The sequence below is a fragment of the Protopterus annectens genome, chromosome 4.part0, assembly GCF_019279795.1.
Source record: "Protopterus annectens isolate FY-2018-M chromosome 4.part0, PAN1.0, whole genome shotgun sequence".
NCBI lineage: Eukaryota > Metazoa > Chordata > Ceratodontiformes > Protopteridae > Protopterus > Protopterus annectens.
The window spans coordinates 906928598-906949709 of record NC_056733.1 but is presented as its reverse complement, the minus strand read 5'-3'; the positions used below and the strand labels follow the sequence as shown (position 1 = coordinate 906949709).

Genomic DNA, 21112 nt, shown 5'->3' with positions numbered 1-21112 from the left:
TCTATAATGGGTCTAATGAGGGATGAGTATAGTGGGACAATGACCTCCTTTTTTCTGGATGAAAACCCCTTAGTGATGAGGTGTGCCACATAGAAGGATTTCCTGACTGTTGTGGCAATGTGGTTATCGAAGGTGAGACCACTGTCCACCTGTGTCCCTAAGTCTCTTATCACACTTTCGGTGTTTTGTGTACTGCCACCTATGTGGTAATTCATGGTTACATGTTTTTTCCCAAAGGAGATAACTATACATTTATTGGCATTGAGCTTGAGCCCATGGCTCTGGCACCAAGCATCTGTTTCTCTAAGGCCCTTTTGTAGAATATCCACATCATTTGGGGATTCAATAATGGCTCCCAGTTTGCAGTCATCTGCAAACTTTGTTAGCCAGAGTCCCTTAGTGTTGGCCTGTACTTCAGAGAAGTAGATGCCAAACAAGAGTGGTCCCAGGACTGAACCCTGAGGTACTCCACTTGTCACTTGTCTGGAGCTGGATTTGGAGCTGACTACTTTTACAGTGTGGGTTCTGTCAGTAAGCCAGTTGGCAACCCATCGAGTGACGTAGGGATTAATGCCCAGCTTAGTAAGTTTATCTATAATTCCAGAGTGGGGGATGGTGTTGAAGGCCTTGGCAAGGTCCAGATAGGCTGTGTGGACTACCTTACCCTTGTCCACAGCTCTGGAGACTGATTCAAAGAAGTCAATCAGGTTGAGGAGACAAGATCGGTCCTTCACGAACCCAAACTGTGTGGGATCCAGTGTTTTAAGGTTGCCAATGTCTTTGTTTATAAGTTCCATGATAATACCTTCCATGGCCTTGCAGATTAGGCTCATCAGACTGATGGGGCAGTAGTTCCCGGGATCCAAGGTGGATCCCCCCTTGTGGAGCGGTATAAGTGTAGCTGTGTGCCACTCAGTGGGCACGAAGCCTGAGGTGAGGCTATGATTAAACATGACACTTAGGTGAGGTGCCAGTTCATTTTGTAGTTCATGTAGTACACAGCCTGGGATGTTGTCTGGTCCCATGGATGCTGTATTCTTAGCTTTGGAGAGTGCATTTTTTACCTGTGTGTCCGTTATTACCTGAATTTGGCAATCTTTCATTATTGAAATGGGCCCTTTAGGGGGTGAAAGGGCAATAAAGTTCGCACTGAACCTGTCGGCCAATATGTTGGCAATATCAGTTGACTCTGTATATGTATTGCCATTGTGCTGTAACTCAGAGCAGATCTGAGTATTGCCATGTAGATTCTTGACATAACTATAGAATGCCTTGTGGTTGTCTTTAGAATCTGCAGCAATTTTATTTTCGTAATTAGCTTTTGAGGATTTTATGAGGGATCTCAGCTTCTTACTGAAGCTGGTGAGGGAGTTTTTTGCTGTATTCACTCCTGCACCATCAGCTTCACTGTCCACCCTACAGCCAGGTATTACATCTCCTCTCTCTCTCTCTCTCTCTCTCTCTCACTCAGATTATCTTACCTGTATGTCAGCTAAATGCAATCACGTAATGCTTCCCATGTGAGCGAATGATGTATAGTCATTTGCAGAAGGACTGCCAGATCACTGGTGATTGAGAACACACTCCCCCTACAGCCTAGTGACAAAGATCAAAGTAAGCACTTTTGCACAGAGCAACCCACTTGAGCCATTACGGCAGGAGTTTATTCTCTTACACTTCCTGAACTTACATCTGCTAACCTTACAACTGCACCTAAGTAGGCAAAGGAGAAAGTCTTCATTAAAATGCAGAGTGATCTCAAACACCAATCCCACTGTGCTTGAGAGTATAGTCTTTGATTTACTTATTACTTATTTATTTTCTGTTAACAGGGTAGATGGACTGGTTTGTTGAACCTTTGACCCTTTAGGGCCATGGCAATCAATGGTAAAAGATTTTCATTAATTATGATTGGGAACTTAGAATCCAATTATCTGGTCCTTGATCACTTATAGGGGAATCATCAGCTAACCCAGCATATCAGACTTACAAGTCACCACTTGTAGCCCAACTGAACAAATGGGTTTATTATGGACTTTCCATGTACACAGGTTTACAATTTTAAGACACGCAGCCCTACAAGGACTATTCTATGAGGGCAAGCACAACAAACTATCATTCTAAGATCCTCAGAATATGTTCACCCTAACCAGGAGACCAGGATTCATTAGTAGCCATGATACTGGAGATGCCAGGCAGGGAGGGAGTAGAAGGAAGGGGCATAATTCATTTACCTTAAGCCTCCCTTGGAAGGAAAGATGGGTTTCAGGTGCTCAGCAAGCACACGGGGGGGGGGGTATGATTTCTCTGGTGGAGACTGGTGAAGCTACCACCCTTCTTGAGGGGATGGTAGGGTCAGGCTGTTACTTGAAATTCCCCTTGCAAAACAAAGGGACAACCAGTGTGGACAGCCCATTTCCCACCTCATCACTTGCCAAGTGTGCACAGGAGATAAGTAATAACAAAGCACATCCCTGATAGCTGTCTAAATGATGAATCCTCCTAGAAGATCTTCACCCTGGTGATGGAGAAGAACAAGCCAAGTGGTCAGGAGGAAGCAGATGACTGTTAGCCAACTAGGACCAAAAACACAAAATATATATAGATATTCACCCTGAGCTGGAGAAGCATTATATCATCACCAGTAATGCGCTGTTCTGATAATCCCCAGAAAGTCAGTGCTACGTGTGACACATCAGTACTGAAAATTAAATTCTAAGTGAAGAGTTTAAGTACAAACAGTTCATGTTTTCTGTGTCTCATATCAAATCGTGCAGCTGTTTAAGCAGGAGTACATTAGCTGTTCCACAGCAGATTCAAACCCTGTTAGCCTACCTTGATCTTTTGAATGCACTCTGTTGCTGACACCCCTCGAACACACACCAGGGGATCAGACTTGATCCTCAATGCCCAGTCCTCACACTTTCGCAGCTCAGCCGCACTAATACAGCACCAGCGTACAACACTGTTGTCCAGTGAGCTTCCTGTAACAAGAAAGGGGCAGAAATCAGAAAATGGCATCCTGTTGTCATCTGCACTGTGTGGTACTGTACTGTCTGTTAAACACAAGTGAGAAAAAAGTTCTTCTTTTTATCATTATTGTTATTAGTATTACATAGTGGTTCCACCTAAGTCCATAGTACTGGTAAATGAGAACAGCTGGGAGTAAGGATGAATCTTCACAGAAGCATCATAATGTTCATACACAATGGCCATACACACACTCATGACATCATGTTCATGCACAATGGCCATACACACACTCATGACATCATGTTCATGCACAATGGCCATACACACACTCATGACATCATGTTCATGCACAATGGCCATACACACACTCATGACATCATGTTCATGCACAATGGCCTTACACACACTCATGACATCATGTTCAGGCACAATGGCCATACACACACTCATGACATCATGTTCATGCACAATGGCCATACACACACTCATGACATCATGTTCATGCACAATGGCCATACACACACTCATGACATTATGTTCATGCACAATGGCCATACACACACTCATGACATTATGTTCATGCACAATAACCACATACATGCCAATGACATAATGTTCATGCACAATGACCACATATACTCTCATGACATAATGTTCATACATAGTGACTGCATACACACTTATGACATAATGTTCATACATAATGACCACATTCTGCATACGTGGTGATGACAATGTTAATACATAATAACTGCATACACACTGATGACAATTTTATATAATAGAGCCTAAATAAACGTTTCTGTCCAGTGCAGAAACTACAGCTGTGTGACATACCTACTATAACATTACATTTAAGAATCCACTTATGTGTTCACTAGAGCCTTTCTGTTTTGGGCAAATAGCCCTTTTAAGTGGCTAGACTTTGGCAATATTTTAACTGACAATAGGTGGTTTCTCCTTACAGAATGGTTATGTTGCCCCTCACTGATGCACAAATTGTGTCAACTAAGGATCTCCAACTCTAGAATGAAAATCCTTGAAGAGATCCAGAGAGCATGTCTCATAGAAATAACATATGAGCCCCCAACACCAGGTCATCAAACGGCATACTTGCCAACAGTCATTCTCTGTCAGGCACTTTATTTAAGGTGGCAAATCAAGGAATTACTTCTCAAAGGCACTATCTATCATATTAACATGTTGATCACACTAGATTTAGCACTTTGAAAAAGAGATGAACTAGATCAATGTCTAGCCACACTTGTCACCTTATTAACACACTGTGGTTACCACTACAGAACAGATTTACAGTTGGTGTAAAGTTATCTTGCCAGGTGCCTTGCAAATACCATGTGCATATATCAACAAATCATCAAGTCTTGATTACAAGCAGATAGACAGAGGAAGGGATCTAATAACATGATTGCACAAACACATTCATTAAACATAATATTGTGGTGAGTACCTCACATAAGTATGGTATGTAATAACACTCATTAATGTCTAACTATGGCTATTACTGTCAGGCTAGAGTAATAAGGCACACGTTCAATAGACAAGTGGAGGCCCCGGCTAAGATCATTGGGATAACTACTGTGGCCAACCTGCCTTTAACCAATGGACAAGTAATGAGAGAGCAGAGACTAAAGCACCTCTGATAGAATAAGCTCTTGTATCAGAAAAGTATTACAAGCTGTGGTGTAACTGGAGACGACTTATTTCTCCATTATAATACCCAAAGGAAATACAGTTATTAGACCACCCCCCCCAAAAAAAAAAAACATTAGTTCTAGAAATGCAAACAAAACGCTGCCTTTTTGGAATTCTTAGGGTACAAGATTCACTCCCTACCATTCTGAGGAAGAGAATGATAGGAAGAAAGCTGGATCTTCTTATGCAGTGCAATATTTGACAGAACCACAAGTATAAATGAAGAAGTACCACATTAATTTTATGAAAAACTGCATAAAGCTCTGAACACTTTAGTGCCTTCAACTCCAGTACCATCCAGCTGGCATAACAGTTAAAAGGAATGTAGTCTTCCAGGCAAGAAATTTCAAGCAATAGAAATAAAGCAGCCTCAAAACAAAACTTGGTCAGGCTTTACAGAACAAAATTTAATTCCATAATGGTAGAATAGTCTTGTTAGGGAGAATAAGTTGAAGACCCCTCTTTCCTATAATGGTAGAAGTCTTGTTAGCGAGATTAAGGTGGAGACTTCCCTTAAAAGTACCTCAAAAATAGCAGAAAAAATAAGGAAGATTCCTGAGGAAATAAAACAGACAAGGCAAAACTATATACCTTAATAGAAGATTAAGAAATGCCTAAAGACAATTAAATTATATAGGTAATCCAACACACTAAGAAACTGAATTGGAAAATTACCCCAGGTTGATAGCAACCTGACTTTTGCCCACCATATTGCCTCTGTTGTACGGAAGGCTTTCTACATGGCCCACCTCATAAGTAAAGGTATTTCATCCAGGAACAAGAGGTCATAACATCCCTGTACTCCTCCATTATTAGACCCATTATTGAGTACAATACCCTCTGGCATGTACCTTGCCAAGCACATACAGCAGTTGGAGAGACCATAGAGGTTCCTGACCAGGAACATCCAGGGTCTCAAACACCTATCCTTTACAGATAGGCTAAAAGCCCTGTCCCTGTACTCAATCTCATACAGACTGCTCAGAGGTGACCTGTGTCTGACATACAAGGCCATCTCAGACTCAGCCTTGATGGAGATGCTGCATATCCGTAAGTCAAACTCCACTCACACACCCCACATGCAAGGTCTCAACCTGGTCTATGAAATTAATAGAACTTGTTAGCAGGATAGATTTGTGTCCCAACAACTCCCCCATCTGTGGAATAGACTCCCTCTCCATGTCAAGCAGAGTACTTCCCTAGCCCTCTTTAAGAGGAACATGGACAACTGGATGGGAAACGGAAAATATACCCTTGGGATCCCACCTGTGTCACTATTGGACAGGGAAAACAGGTGCTGAATTTGTGGGAACATGGGTGAAATTCTTTGCTAGGCTTATAAGGGCCTCCAGGCCAATAGCCTAGTATCGTCCTCTGAATCTATGAACTATGCTATACTCCTTACAGCAAAATGAACATCTCTTCCATTCTAATGAGCAGAATTTTCTTATAAATGTTTTTATATCCTCCTGCACGACCTTAACTATTTTGGAAAAAAAGATGTCTAAAGCAAGTCCCACATGAACAAATGAAGTTAAAGCATCTCCAGAATATGTTTCTACTCATTATGTAGACATCATTAGTGGCTTACTTAACACATCTTCTAGCAGACGTCTTTCCACTGAAACTGAATGACCACTAAGTAAAGGTCAGGAGAAAAGGCTAGCTGTTACAGCTGTGTGGTCAATCTGCAAAGCTGATACAATATTGTATTAATATATATTACACACACACACACACACACACACACACACACACTCACACAATTATTAAGGGCATCAGAACTTGTCAGAGATTTGGGATGCATGGCTAGGTTTAAAAAGACCCTTGTGGTCATTAGCCTAGTAAACACCTATGAACCCATGAACACATACACACACACACACACACACACACACACACACACACACACACACACACACACACACACACACACACACATTTTTATATAGTATATTGTTTATAAAGAGTTCTTTGTGGGAAATGTGGAAGTGAAAACACAAACACTTCATGATATGAAGTGAGGTACATAGTTGAAAAAAAACATTGACGACAAATGGACAGACTGTGGAATTTAAATTAAAAACTGCCAGAGACTAAAATACCATGCCAGAAAAAAAAGTAAAGCTTTCTGTCTGACACTGAACAGAAAGTTCTGTCTACACTGTTACTCTATTCTGGTCAGCAGACTGTACAAATGCGTCAAAAACTGCTGATTATTAAGCATATGTCTAAAAAGTCAGTCTTCATTTTTAAACAGTTTCCACTAAAGAAGTAAATTTGTCTAACATTTTAGATGTACAGCTTGTGAGACGTTAAGACAAGTAAAACAAATTTATTATGAGAAACCAAAGGCTGCATGTGTAGAAAATCTTTTACAATGTCACACAGACATCTCAGCTATTGTGAAAAGTTGTAAGAGTCATATCATGTGTGTCTGTGCATTGCTGTTTACAAGATTAGAATGTTTGCCATGAAAATACCATGTACAAATCAATCCTGATGTAATGCTGCTGAATCACTCCCTGCAGAATACCCATACCACTCAGATATACAGCTGAATGGGATGTTTAGAGAACTGAAAGCCAAAGTATATTTAAGAAGCAATTACAGTCAAGAGAATGAGTACGAAGTATGATATCTATTGTGAATACAAACAAGATTCATACTTGTATTGATCCACGTGATCTGAAAAGAGTGATAAAAAAGTTAATTACCTATTTCTTTCAGTTGAAGAAATGGTTTCAAGATTGCTAAATGCAGTTTCTCTCATTACTAGATGCAAATCAGGATTTTGATCAAATAAACATTTAATACACTATAATGAAGGGATAAATTCATCTGACTTCTTTTTGGTATTTTGTCAGCACCAGAGGTATTCCAGAGAGCTGCTGTCAAGTGGAAGGTGTTGTAAACTTAATTGATGATCTTTAAGTGTGGAGTCAGACAGAATATAGAGACTGGTAAAGCTGCTGAATAGACTATGACACTTTAATTTCAATAAAAAATACAAATGTAATTACATGATAGTTCTTCATAAAGGTGGTATCTGTGTCCAAATACAGACATATAGCCATCCTACCTCTATTCTCTAAAATCCTAAAGAACTGTATCCACAAGCAACTCCATGGACACATAAACAATAATAACTTACTATATCATGCTCAATATAGTTTCTTACCCAACCAAGGCAACTATGTTGCTGCGACATTCATAGATCTCTCCATATATTTTAATGCTGTATCCCATGAAGCACTGTACCATAGGATTAATAAATTAAATGTAAGCAGAGAGTTATTCTTTGGTACACCAGCAATTTCACCTAGAGAAAAACATCTGTTAAATGGCAAAATTTCACATCCATCCACCTTTCTGTTGCAGTAGCAGTGCCACAAGGTTCCATGTTAAGCCAGTCACTGTTTAACATACTAAACAAGCATCTCTCTTGACCTGACTGTCCAGAACATCAATTCTAAAGTCTGATGACATGATTACAGAACTGTTTGCCTAAGTAAATTAGGAGTATCTTTGTATCTAAACATGATATTTGTTGTAGATAGTCTACGAGTAGCACTAAAATCCCAGAACAATTTACCAGTACAGCTTAAATCAAGCAAGTTGTTCCTTCCAATCACACACCTGCAGGTAATTCCATCACATCCATGTAAGAGTTGAAGTTTAGCAAAAGAATAACAGGGTCAGTCATTGTCGCTTATCAATTGCTATACCCATAGCATCTAAAATGGTTGAGCAGTTCAAGCAGCTATTAGATGCATATACATGAGCAATAGACATAATTTTCTCTTTATAACTCATAGTTGCAGTCAAGTGATACTGTATTCTACTAATAGAGACTCCAACTGTTCCACATGCAGCCAAGAGTTTGTGCGTACCCACACACATGCTCAGGACCTCTCCTAAAGATTATCTCCAGAGCAGGAGACGGAATACACCATATGAAGAGTCTGGCTCCAAAGCAGTACTGTATGTTGAGGAAAGACCAATTAAATGTTAAGTGTAATAGGAATAAAGTATGGTTCATTTCTCATAGTGAGATGACACTTCACATATCAAGAGTCAGTTAATATGAGTCTTGCCTACTTCACATCATCCTCCCTCATTCACTCTTCACCTTGCTAGAGGTGAACCTATACACCAGCTCCACACACTTTTTCAGGCTGAGACTAGCTCAAGGCTATGTGGATCACATGACCACCAAGCACTTACATACATCTCAACTGTATCTGATTTTCAGACACATCCCTAATTTTCATTTTCATTCAAAATTTTCCTTTGTCCATCCTATAATTGGTAATCTTTTGAGGAAAAATGGTGGATTACATTCAGCAGATAATGACAATCATCATAGTTAAAGACTTATTTTATCTCAGAAAATGCATGTTATCTCAACATATCTTACTCTATTAACTTTGTAATTCAGTAGTGTCAATATTTAAAAAGGTCCTCTGATTTGGGTTTTTTGTCCCTAATTATTTTTGGCTTTCTAATTGACTCTGGTGGTAACTAGAGCTATGGAAGAAACCACCAAATAGTACCCCAAGACTTTGCTCCAGTAGTCCAGATACCCATGTTCAAAGTGATGTTCTCTGAAGAGTTAACCATCGTGAGTCCTTAATATATATACTTCTAAAATTTCAAACATTGAAAACATCAACTTTCTCATGGTCTCAACCATAAGATCAAAGTTTTGAAACTTCAAAATTTAAATTAAAAAAATCTATTTTTTTACATTTTTGTAGGGGGCAAGCCTCCCTGCTCCCCCCACACCCCCTGCTAATTAAATATACCAACTCCAAGATCACACTGTAGCGAGAAAAATGGTAAATATACGATCCCCCACTGTACAATGATCTCCTTTTAAATGGTTGGAAGTTTTAAAACTTTGATCTTTTGGTCTCGACCATAACACAGTTGACATTTTGAAAGTTCGAAATTTAGAAGTAGACCCACACACACACACACACACACACACACACACACACACACACACACACACACACACACACATAGTGTGTGTGTGTGTGTGTGTGTGTGTGTGTGTGTGTGTGTGTGTGTGTGTGTGTGTGTGTGTGTGTGTGTGTGCATACAAATAAGTGTATGGCTCCCTATTACAAAAATAAAGTCTAGAAAAGCGCAGCCAAGAAAAATTCACTCTAAATTACAAAACCATTTATAATTGAATATTTAGGGCAGGTGGAACTATACCCCTTGAGATCTCTTTATGGAGACTTTGCCCTCTACATCCAGCCTCTAAATATATAACTGAATGTTTGCTTTACCAGAAAGTAATATGGAAACCAGCATTCAAAGTATTTTTGAATTGTAGTGTTCATTAATTACAAGCCACAGTCTGGGGCTCTCCAAACATAACCTTTGATAACATGTCAGACATCCTAAGTATATTTTCTGTTTATCATATAGCTCTCAACCTTTCAGCACCATAATCAGAGGTAAACATACATACATCTCAACTGTCCAGTGTTTTGCAGAAAGTGCAGATTTTTGCCTCATACTTTTGATCTGCTCCTCTTAAATTGATGATTTTCTGGAAAATCATTGAGGATTTGAAGTCACTAAATAATAACAAATATTTGAGTTTCAGACTTCATATCCTTCATAAATGCATGCTAATGCAAAATCTGTTTTTTTTCTGTCAATTCTATAAGTTTATAAGAGCAATATTTAAATCCACCCCTGATTTTGGGCCTTTGTCTCTGAACTGGCTTTGTTCAGATTTCTTGTGCTTAATGGTTGAGAGGTATGAGAACAAAGCCAAAATTGTTCAGGGACAAAAAGGATCCAAATCAGTGACACTTTTTAAATATTAGTACCACTGATTTAGAAAGTTGACAAAATAAGGGTGTATAAATTAACAGCAATTTTCTGAAGCAAAAGAAATTTGGCATTGTAAAGGATGTCATTATTTGTTGATGATAGTTCACTACCTTTTCTTCAAAGCGCAACTGAGCTTTAGAACAAACATATTAATCAAAATTAGGGACAGTTGAGTACTGTCTCCAACAATGTCTGCTTGTGTCTGCACAAGTACCAATCAGAAGGCACAGACTTTTATTTTAAGACTGTTCATTCTAGCAATACATGACACACAGAATTGTGAACATTGTGCCAGATTTAACGACAGTAGTATAATTAGATGCATTATGGCACTAGAATCTCAGCTTCTCAAAATAATAGATAAAAGCAAGAAGACAGCCCTAGAAGTCTGCAGGAGAAAAATCACCACTAGAAAAAGGGATGGGAAAATACAGTACCTTCCACATCTACTTCACTTTCTGACTAGTTACCCTCAAAGGCTCCCATTGCAGGATAAAATGACCTATCAGATATAACATTGAGGGATGTAAAATGCTGACAGGGTGGAGAGAAAGGCTAAGTGTTCTCTAACAAGAAAGGTAGTTGTGAAGATGTTAATCAAATGCTCAGAGCTAATCACCTGAAAAAATGCAGCAAAACACTCCAACACACGTCACTCACATTCACACTGCCAGAGGCAGCCATAGAAATGTTAGCCATCTTCAATTACTTGATAGCTTCAATAAATGCATTTATTTATTTATATTTATTATCTGGGACAGTCTGAGCAAAAGCATCTTTTAAGTGGAGGCCTGGGAAGAAAAACAGCTCAGTTAGTAACATAGCAAGATAATAATATAATACAAGGTAGTAGTTTAAAGCAAGGTAATTATTTCAAAGAAGTCAATCTATCATAAAGAGAGAGAATTAATATGCGTTAGTATGGAAACAGTAAGCAAAGAAGTGGGATAGTAGGAAGAGATGTGTCAGAAATGTATGAGATACAAAAAAAGAAATCTTCTGTAATCATTTTATTATGGATCCCCCGCTAAAGGTGTTGCCCCTGATTCCTTTGCCCACTTTAATAGTTGTAATGATAATGTAGTCATTGTGCAACAAATATAATGAGAAATTCAAAAACAAATCCCATGATGGAATTCCCATAGACGTAGATTATATAATAAGAAAAATAACTTGCTTAATGCTTATAAGAAGTCTCATTCTACCTACTTTAAGATCACACCATAAGCAAACTAATGAAGAGCTTAAGAGAACCATTAGGAAGCTCAAACTTGAGTATGGACTTAAAATAGTAGCTAAAATAAAACATAACTACAAATCCTTCTTTAACTATGTCAGAACATTAAAAAACAGCACCTAACAATGTTTGGAGCTACCCACAGTAAGACTACATACTCTGATGCTAAGAAAATAGCTAAAATCCTAGCTGAAGGATTTACTGCAAATTGTACTCCATCTACAGACTAGTTATAGCTACTCCACAGATTCTACAATTCCAGCCACACCCTAGAATTACTATGGAACAAGTTCCCTCATCTCTCTCAAAAAACCTCATCCATGTTTCCTGATAATGTATCTGGTTGCCTATCAGTGCCAAATATGGCTTATCCAAACCCCATACATAACCTCTCCTATCTAAGCTTCTCCACTAATTACACTCATAAAGACTGGACAACAATCATTCTAATGCCATTACACAAGGGTGGCCCAACCACAGGCCTTGGTAACTACAAACTAATTAATCTCACTAACCTCATGTGTGAAGCTATGAAGCATATTATCTCAGGCCTCATTAGCTTGACATTAAAAATCTCTTAACCCTGGCCCACACCAATTCAGCTTTGTCAAAAAAAAGTCCTGCCTCTTTAACATCACAAATTTATTTGAAAAACGTTTGGCTAATTAGTGTGTTTTTAAAGACTAGGACTGCAATTCTAGTGGCAGTAGAAAGGTCTGTCCAAGTTGGAAAACACAAAGGGAGGTGTTTGAGCAGGCAACTTAGAAACCTGTTAAGTTCCCCTGTAACTTACCCAGTACTCACCTGCTCAAAGAACAACTTGTTTACGCACTGAGGAGCACTGCTGCACGGCTTCAGTCTTACATAGCCTAGTTGTAGGTTCTACCCTCACAAACCCGTTAACCTGTTATATCTACACAATGTCACTGGGGGAAGATTCTCACACAATAATACTCAAAATAATAATCAAGAATCCGTATTACACCCACCACACATAATACTGACCCAACACATAGACAAACTTATGCTGAGGCATTTAAAAGCAACATTTCTAAATACAAATGACTTCCTGGACATTCGTCCTACAAAAAGAATCCTCAACAACCCCAAAAGCACTCCACCAAAACAACACCCCATACAACAGATTCAGCCACACCCTTTGAACTCTCATCTACAAAGCCCATAAGACAATCTAACACATTAACCAATATTGTAATCATAGGAAACTCCATTGTGAGACATGTAGATGTCCCGCTCACCAGGCTTCATGGAAGGTTGTCCTCAAGGGCCAGGATCCACCAAATCACCCATGTGCTCAAGTTATTAAACCACAAGTACCAGTAAGACACATTTATAATCCCTGTTGGTGCCAATGTCCTGAGATGTACCTCCCTGGACTATATGAAGAGAGGCATTATGGATTTCTCTGAATATTTGTCTCAGGCAGGTAAGTGCCTAGCTTTGAGTAGTACTCTACTTTTATTAAGGATGATGCCACAATATGCATAAAGAATGATTGACTTCAATAATTGGCTTAATTTTTGGTGTCATTCCAAGGGGATACAACATATGTCAGCATGGGAGAATACGGACAACAGACCGCAGTGCTTTGCCAAGGATGGTCTGCACCTGCCCCTCTGTGCTTTAGAATATTGGCTAATGCATTGTCCTCCCTCATAGTTTCTGTTTTAGGCAATGCCAGACTGACAAACCTTCTAATGTAGCAAAACCAACCCAAGGGAATATAAAGATGTTACTGCTTAATGCCAGGAGCCTAAACAAAAACTCCACTCCCGCCAGGCTCTCCTCACTCTGGTGAATGTGGACATCTGTGCAGTTACTGAGACATGATTTAAAGCCCCAGTGAGCACGCTGGCAGTGCAGGGTTACAATACCTTCCACACATTCAAGCAAAATGTGGAGGTGTCTCAGTCTATATCAATGACAAATTCACCTCAAGACTAGTCAGACAGGATGACATGTTTGAGCTTCTCCATGTCCAGATTTCCATAAGCAAAGTCCTGTATCATATACTTGCAAGCTACAGGTCACCCTCTATAACCTAAGTAACCCATAACTCGTTCACAGGTTCATAGGTGTTTACTAGGTTAACGACCACAAGCACCTTTTTAAGCCTAGCCATGCATCCCAAATCTCTGACGACTTCTGATACCCTTGATAAGTGTAAGCATGGGCCTGGGAGATGAACCATTTACAGGTTACCTGTTTGCATCAGAGACATAGGTGCCAAACCAGGGATGAATTTCCGGTTTCCCATAAAATTGTCCAAGTTGCACTTGAATTGGATTAGGGAGGAACTCTGCTTCACATGGATGGGGAGCCTGTTCCATAGCCAGGGTAGTCTCTGTGATACATAACTATCTCTCCAGCAGGTCCTATTTATATCACAGGCAAAGTTTAAGTCTTTAGAATGGGTAATTCTTGTACTGTTACTTTTGTGGATATGCAGGAGGTCCATCGGAGTGGGGTCTGACAATGTCCTGTATGCCAGGGATAGCTGTCCCCTCAAAAGCCTGTAGGAGACAGAATATAGGGACAGGGCCTTGAAACGGTCTGCATAGGACATATTACTTATACCCTGTATTCTTTTAGTGAGGACCCTCTGTGGAAATTCCAGTTGTTGGATATGCCTGGAGAGGTACATAACAAAGGGGCATTGTACTCAAGGATAGGTCTGATGAATGCTGAATACAGTGGAACAATGAATTTCTTGGACATAAATGCCATACCTTTGTTTATAAGTTGCACAACATAGAATTATTTCCTCACCACTGTAGACACATAATGATCAAAGGCTAGATTACTATCTATGTGTGTCCCTAAGTCCCTGACTACTGGGTCAACTCTAAGAGGTGTGCTGTCAATATGATAGTTACCAGGGATGGATGACTTCCCAAAGGATACTATTATGCATTTCTTGGTATTTAGTTTTAGTCCCTGGCTCTGACACCAGTTGTTTGTGTGTGTCAGCCCTTTTGTAGAGCATTTGAGTCAGCATGGGATTCAATGGCAGCTCCTAATTTGCAATCATCTGCAAATTTTGTCAGCCAGAGACCACTGATATTGGCCTTGATTTCTGAGAAGTAAATGCCAAAAAGAAGCGGTCCAAGGACTGATCCTTGAGGGACTCCACTTGTGATTAGACTCTTTGTCGAGGTGGACTCCTCAATTCTAACTTCCTGGGTCCTGTCTGTGAGCCAGTTGGCTATCCACTGGGTGACATATGGGTCTGTACCTAACCTCCTGAGTTTGTCAACAATACCCGAGTGGGGTATTGTGTCAAATGCCTTGGCCAGATCAGGGTAGGTAGTGTGAACAATTTTGCCCTCATCCATTGCTTTGGTGACCTTCTCAAAGAAGTCCACCAAGTCGAGTAGGCATGATCTGCCCTTTACAAAACCAAACTAGGTTGGGTCCAGTGTCTGGAGGTTTACTATGTCTCTGTTGATCATCTCCATGATAATTATTTCCATGGCTTTACATATAAGACTAGTGAGACTTATGTCTCATTCCAAGACATTTGTCCTTGTATTTGTACATACTGGAGGCCCACCTCATTCAACCCAATGCCATATTTATGGGTGACATCAACTACCCCACTATAAACTGGAGTACTTACATGACTGCAGACATATAGGCCCAGCCATTCCTGGACTTTGTAAACACAAATGCTTTGGGCCAATTAGTCCATATGCCCGCTAGGGGTGCAAACATACTTAAGATGGCACTCACAAACATGGGAGAATGCGATACTTCCCATTAGCGAAGTGTCCTCTCTGGTAAGGTCAGACCACAAAGCTGTCTCCTTCATAATAAAAATCAGTTCTGTGACCACAGTTAACCCTGTAACATTTAGGAACTATTCTAAGGCAAACCTCCAACTACTAAGTGATAATCTGTCAAAATTTCAAGCCTCCCAAACCCTGAGAACACAACTGCCTATGCAGAATTGTTCACAGAAATCCTGTACAATCATGACAGTAAATGCATAGAAACAATTGTTCCTACCAGAAATAAGTCCAGAACTAACTCAGATATAAACAGGTTGTACAACAAAAGAAAAAAAGCCATAGCCAAGATTAGGAAGGGCTACACCCAGCATGATAAAATACTCTCATCAATCTAAACAAATGATTAAGGGGCAAATTAAGTGTGCTAAAGCTAAATTTGAGATAACAATAGCCTCTCAGGCAAAGGACAAGCACAAGGCTGTCTTTAGCCATGTCCAAACCCTCAAAGACACCATACCACAGTGTGCAGAACTGATCGTAAATAGAGTCACCTATATAGCGTTGGAAGATGTAGCAGATCTGCTGGCCAACAAATTCAGATCCAATTCTACCTCCTCCCCACCCAAGAAATACCATCAAACAACTGTCCCATCTATTAGTAGGGAGCAAGTCCTAGATGCGGTCTCTAGGGCCAAAAACCTACATCAATGGGCCTCAACAACATCCAGCCTGCCTTCTAAATAACTTGAAACATGACCTATAGGGACCACTGGGGTTACTGTTTAACTATATAACCCAGACAGGCTTTGTGCCACCCAAATGGAGAAATGCAATGGTCATCCATCTGCACACGGGCAGGCCATCAACAGAACCTGAGAACTACAGACCTATAAGTCTGACTAGTCTTAAATACAAAGCCATGGAAAGAATTGTCATGGTAATGATTAATAAGGACATAGAAAACCTTCAAATGCTGGATTCAACCCAGTTTTCTTTCATCAAGGGCAGATAATGCTTATTCAGCCTGGCAGACGTCTTTGAGAAGGTCACCAAGGCAGTGGATGAGGTCAAAATGATGCATAGTGCCTACTGTGACCTGGCTAAGGCATTGGATACAATACTGCACTCAGTCATTGTAAACAATCTCATAGAATTACACATAAAGCCGTATGTTACATGCTGAATAGCCAGCTGGCTCTCAGATAGAACCCAGGACATTAGGATAGGGAAGAGCACCTCCACACAGAGGCTGGTCACTAGTGGAGTCCCTCAGGGCTTTGTAATGGGTTAACTAATTTTTGGCATCTATTTCTCAGATGCCAAGACCCTTCAGCTGACCAAGTTTGCAGATGATTTTGCACACTACCAGCAGACATAGAAACCCTCGAAGACATTAACATCTTGCTGGAAGTACTAACACAGACAAATAACTAGTGCCAAAACCACGGCTTAAAACTCAATGCCAAGAAAGACCTAATAGCACCTTTTGGGAAGGTAGCAATCCTAGGAAATTATATCATCAATATACCCCAGAACCAGTAATCAGGGATTTGGATACATATAGGTACAACGTGTGACTAAGGTATTAAGGAAATCATTCTATTTCACTTAACTTAAATGCAAGGGCATGACACCTTGGTCCAAGGAAGTCAGTCATCATAATCATCATCATCATCATTATGATCTCCCTTTTCCCATTTTCTTCATAAGGTTGGGGTGCTGTGTAAACTGTCACCATCTCTCTCTCTCTCTTTATTCACTGCCACTCTCCTAACTTCTTCAACACACATGCCAGGCTGTCACAGATCTTATCGCACACAATCCATCCCCTTCTTTGATGGATGCCCTGTCTTCCTCTTGCCTTCTTCCTGTCTGTCTGAATTCTTCTTCACCAGGTTATCTTCTGTTTATCTGCACATGTGCCCAAATAATCTTAATCTCATCTCTTTGACCTTTTCAGCAATTGGAGCTACTTTGGCCTCTGTTCTTATGTTGTCATTTCTTCATCTATCCCATAGTGTGCATCCTACCACCCATCTCAGGCACTTCATCTCTTTCACCTCTAGCTTTCTCATCTCCTTTATCTTCACTGCCCAGGTTTCCATATCATACAGTAGTACTGGTCGCGCCACTGTTCTCTACACCTTACTTTTCAGCTTCTTTGGCATTTTTTTGTCATATACTACACCTGACATTCTATGCCAGCTGGCTGAAGCCCCTCTGATTCTGGCTTTGGACCTCCTCATTCAGACTGCCCTTCTCCAAGGAAGTCATTGTTTCATTGTATTCAGCCCTCATCAGGCCCTTCATTGAGTACAATGTCCCCTTCGGTATGTACCAACCAGGTACATGCAACAAATGGGACAGCCCCAGAGGTTCCACACAAAAAGAATAGAGGGTGTAAACAGCATGCCCTATGCAGATCACCTCAAAGCCCTATCTCTATACTCTGCTTCCTACAGACTGCTGACAGACGATATATGCCTGGCATACAGTGCTCCAAGACAACGTTGGATTCCACTCTGCTAGACCTTTTGCATAACTCTAAAACAAATAACATACAAATTACATGATCTAGGGATTTAAGGACTTGTTTGTGACATAAAACAGACTAGAAAGACAAGTGTGTGTCTCAGAGAATTCCCTTTCTCTGGAGCAGGCTTCCAGTCTACACGAAGCACAGCTCTCCCCAACCCTATTCAACAGAAACCTGCACCAGTACATGTGAAGCTGCAAATACACCCCAGGTCTAGCACCTATGTCTCTAATGGACAGAGGGAGCCTGTAAATCTTACCCAAGCTTACGTATACACATTAAAATACCCTCTAAGGCACATACACCTGTGGGATGCATTTGGCATCCTTGGGTAGGTTTATAAAGGCCCCAGTGGTCATTAGCTAAGTATACACCTATGAACCTATGAACCAAAGCAGTGTATAGCCAGTTATGTGATATATGAAATATATCTGGACTTGATCAAGGCCTTTGTCACTATGCCCAATGCAAGCATTATTAACAGGCTTGTAACTTTAAATATAAATCTTAATGCTGTGCATGGAGGGTTAACTGGTTGTCTGACAGAACTCATCTGGCTAGCATCACAGGTGCCACATCTGAAAGTAAAACTTACCAGTGGTGTACCACAGGGCTTAGTGTTGTTACAGTGGTGTATCACAGTGTGTTGTTACAGGGGTGTACCACAGGGCTCAGTGTTGTTACAGTGGTGTATCACAGTGTGTTGTTACAGGGGTGTACCACAGGGCTCAGTGTTGTTACAGTGGTGTATCACAGTGTGTTGTTATGGGGTGCACCACAGGGCTCAGTGTTGTTACAGGGGGGGGGGGTACCACAGGGCTCAGTGTTGTTACAGTGGTGTATCACAGTGTGTTGTTACAGGGGTGTACCACAGGGCTCAGTGTTGTTACAGGGCTGTACCACAGAGCTCAGTGTTGTTACAGTGGTGTATCACAGTGTGTTGTTACAGGCGTGTACCACAGGGCTCAGTGTTGTTACAGGGGGTACCACAGAGCTCAGTGTTGTTACAAGGGTGCACCACAGGGCTCAGTATTGTTACAGGGGGTACCACAGGGCTCAGTGTTGTTACAGTGCTGTATCACAGTGTGTTGTTACAGGGGTGTACCACAGGGCTCAGTGTTGTTACAGGGCTGTACTACAGGGCTCAGTGTTGTTACAGGGCTGTACCACAGAGCTCAGTGTTGTTACAAGGGTGCACCACAGGGCTCAGTGTTGTTACAGGCATGTACCACAGAGGTCAGTGTTGTTACAGTGGTGTACCACAGGGCTCAATATTGTTACAGGGGTGTACCACAGGGCTAAGTGTTGTTACAGGGTTGTACCACCGAGTTCAGTGTTGTTACAGGGGTGTAGCACAGGGCTCAGTGTTGTTACAGGGGTATACTGCAGGGCTCAGTGTTGTTACAGGAGTATACCACAGGGCTCATTGTTGTTACAGAGGTGTACCATAGGGCTCAGTGTTGTTACAGGGGGGTACCACAGAGGTGAGTGCTGTTACAGTGGTGTATCACTGTGTGTTGTTACAGGGGTGTACCACAGGGCTCAGTGTTGTTACAGGGCTGTACCACAGAGCTCAGTGTTGTTACAAGGGTGCACCACAGGGCTCAGTGTTGTTACAGGCGTGTACCACAGAGGTCAGTGTTGTTACAGTGGTGTACCACAGGGCTCAATATTGTTACAGGGGTGTACCACAGGGCTAAGTGTTGTTACAGGGTTGTACCACAGGGTTCAGTGTTGTTACAGGGGTGTACCACAGGGCTCAGTGTTGTTACAGGGGTATACTGCAGGGCTCAGTGTTGTTACAGGGGTATACCACAGGGCTCAATGTTGTTACAGAGGTGTACCATAGGGCTCAGTGTTGTTACAGGGGTACCACAGAGGTGAGTGCTGTTACAGTGGTGTATCACTGTGTGTTGTTACAGGGGTGTACCACAGGGCTCAGTGTTGTTACAGGGCTGTACCACAGAGCTCAGTGTTGTTACAAGGGTGCACCACAGGGCTCAGTGTTGTTACAGGCGTGTACCACAGAGGTCAGTGTTGTTACAGTGGTGTACCACAGGGCTCAATATTGTTACAGGGGTGTACTACAGGGCTAAGTGTTGTTACAGGGTTGTACCACAGGGTTCAGTGTTGTTACAGGGGTGTACCACAGGGCTCAGTGTTGTTACAGGGGGTATACTGCAGGGCTCGGTGTTGTTACAGGGGTATACCACAGGGCTCAGTGTTGTTACAGAAGTGTACCATAGGGCTCAGTGTTGTTACAGGGGGGCACCACAGAGGTGAGTGCTGTTACAGTGGTGTATCACAGTGTGTTGTTACAGGGGTGTACCACAGGGCTCAGTGTTGTTACAGAGGTGTTCCACAGGGCTCAGTGTTGTTAGAGGGGTGTATTACAGGGTCAGTGTTGTTACAGGGGTGTACATCAGGGCTCAGTGTTGTTACCGTGGTGTACCGCAGGGCTCAGTGCTGTTACAGGGGTGTACCACAGGGCTCAGTGTTGTTACAGGGGTGTACCATAGGGCTCAGTGTTGTTACAATGGTGTATCACAGTGTGTTGTTACAGGGGGGTACCACAGGGCTCAGTATTGTTACAGGGGTGTACCACAGGGCTCAGTTTTGTTACAGGGGTGTACCACAGGGCTCAGTGTTGCGTTCTCCCTTATTTAACATATATTTCTCTGATCTTCATGACAACATTCCTGGTCTATGTTTATATAAGTTTGCAGATGATTGTAAAAGTGGATGTTGTTATTCGATCTTCTACTGACTCATAGTCGTTCTAATATGGGTTAGATCAGTTTAAAATCTGGTGCAAGGACAGTTGCCTCAAATTAAATCTGACAAAATGTAGCATAGTTAGTTCTGGTACAGAAAACGTTTTCACATACCATATAGGTGACACACCCCTCCAATCAGACGCTGTCTTAAAGGATCAAATTTATTTTTATTTAACTATCTTGTCTTCAGAGTAGTTTTTGGAAAACCTTCTCTCTATCTCTTTAATTTCCAAAGGCATCTCCTCTAGATACAGCAAAGTCTTAATTC

The 21112-nt window shown here is 41.2% G+C and overlaps 1 protein-coding gene across 1 annotated transcript in view; it reads right to left on the bottom strand.

Moving 5' to 3' along the window:
* Positions 1-21112, bottom strand: part of LOC122799664 (melanotransferrin-like) — a 560015-nt gene that overhangs the window by 234494 nt on the left and 304409 nt on the right. The window contains exon 9 of the mRNA XM_044068867.1: positions 2836-2984. Coding sequence (XP_043924802.1) covers positions 2836-2984 — 149 coding nt within the window. The remainder of the gene's footprint in view (positions 1-2835; positions 2985-21112) is intronic.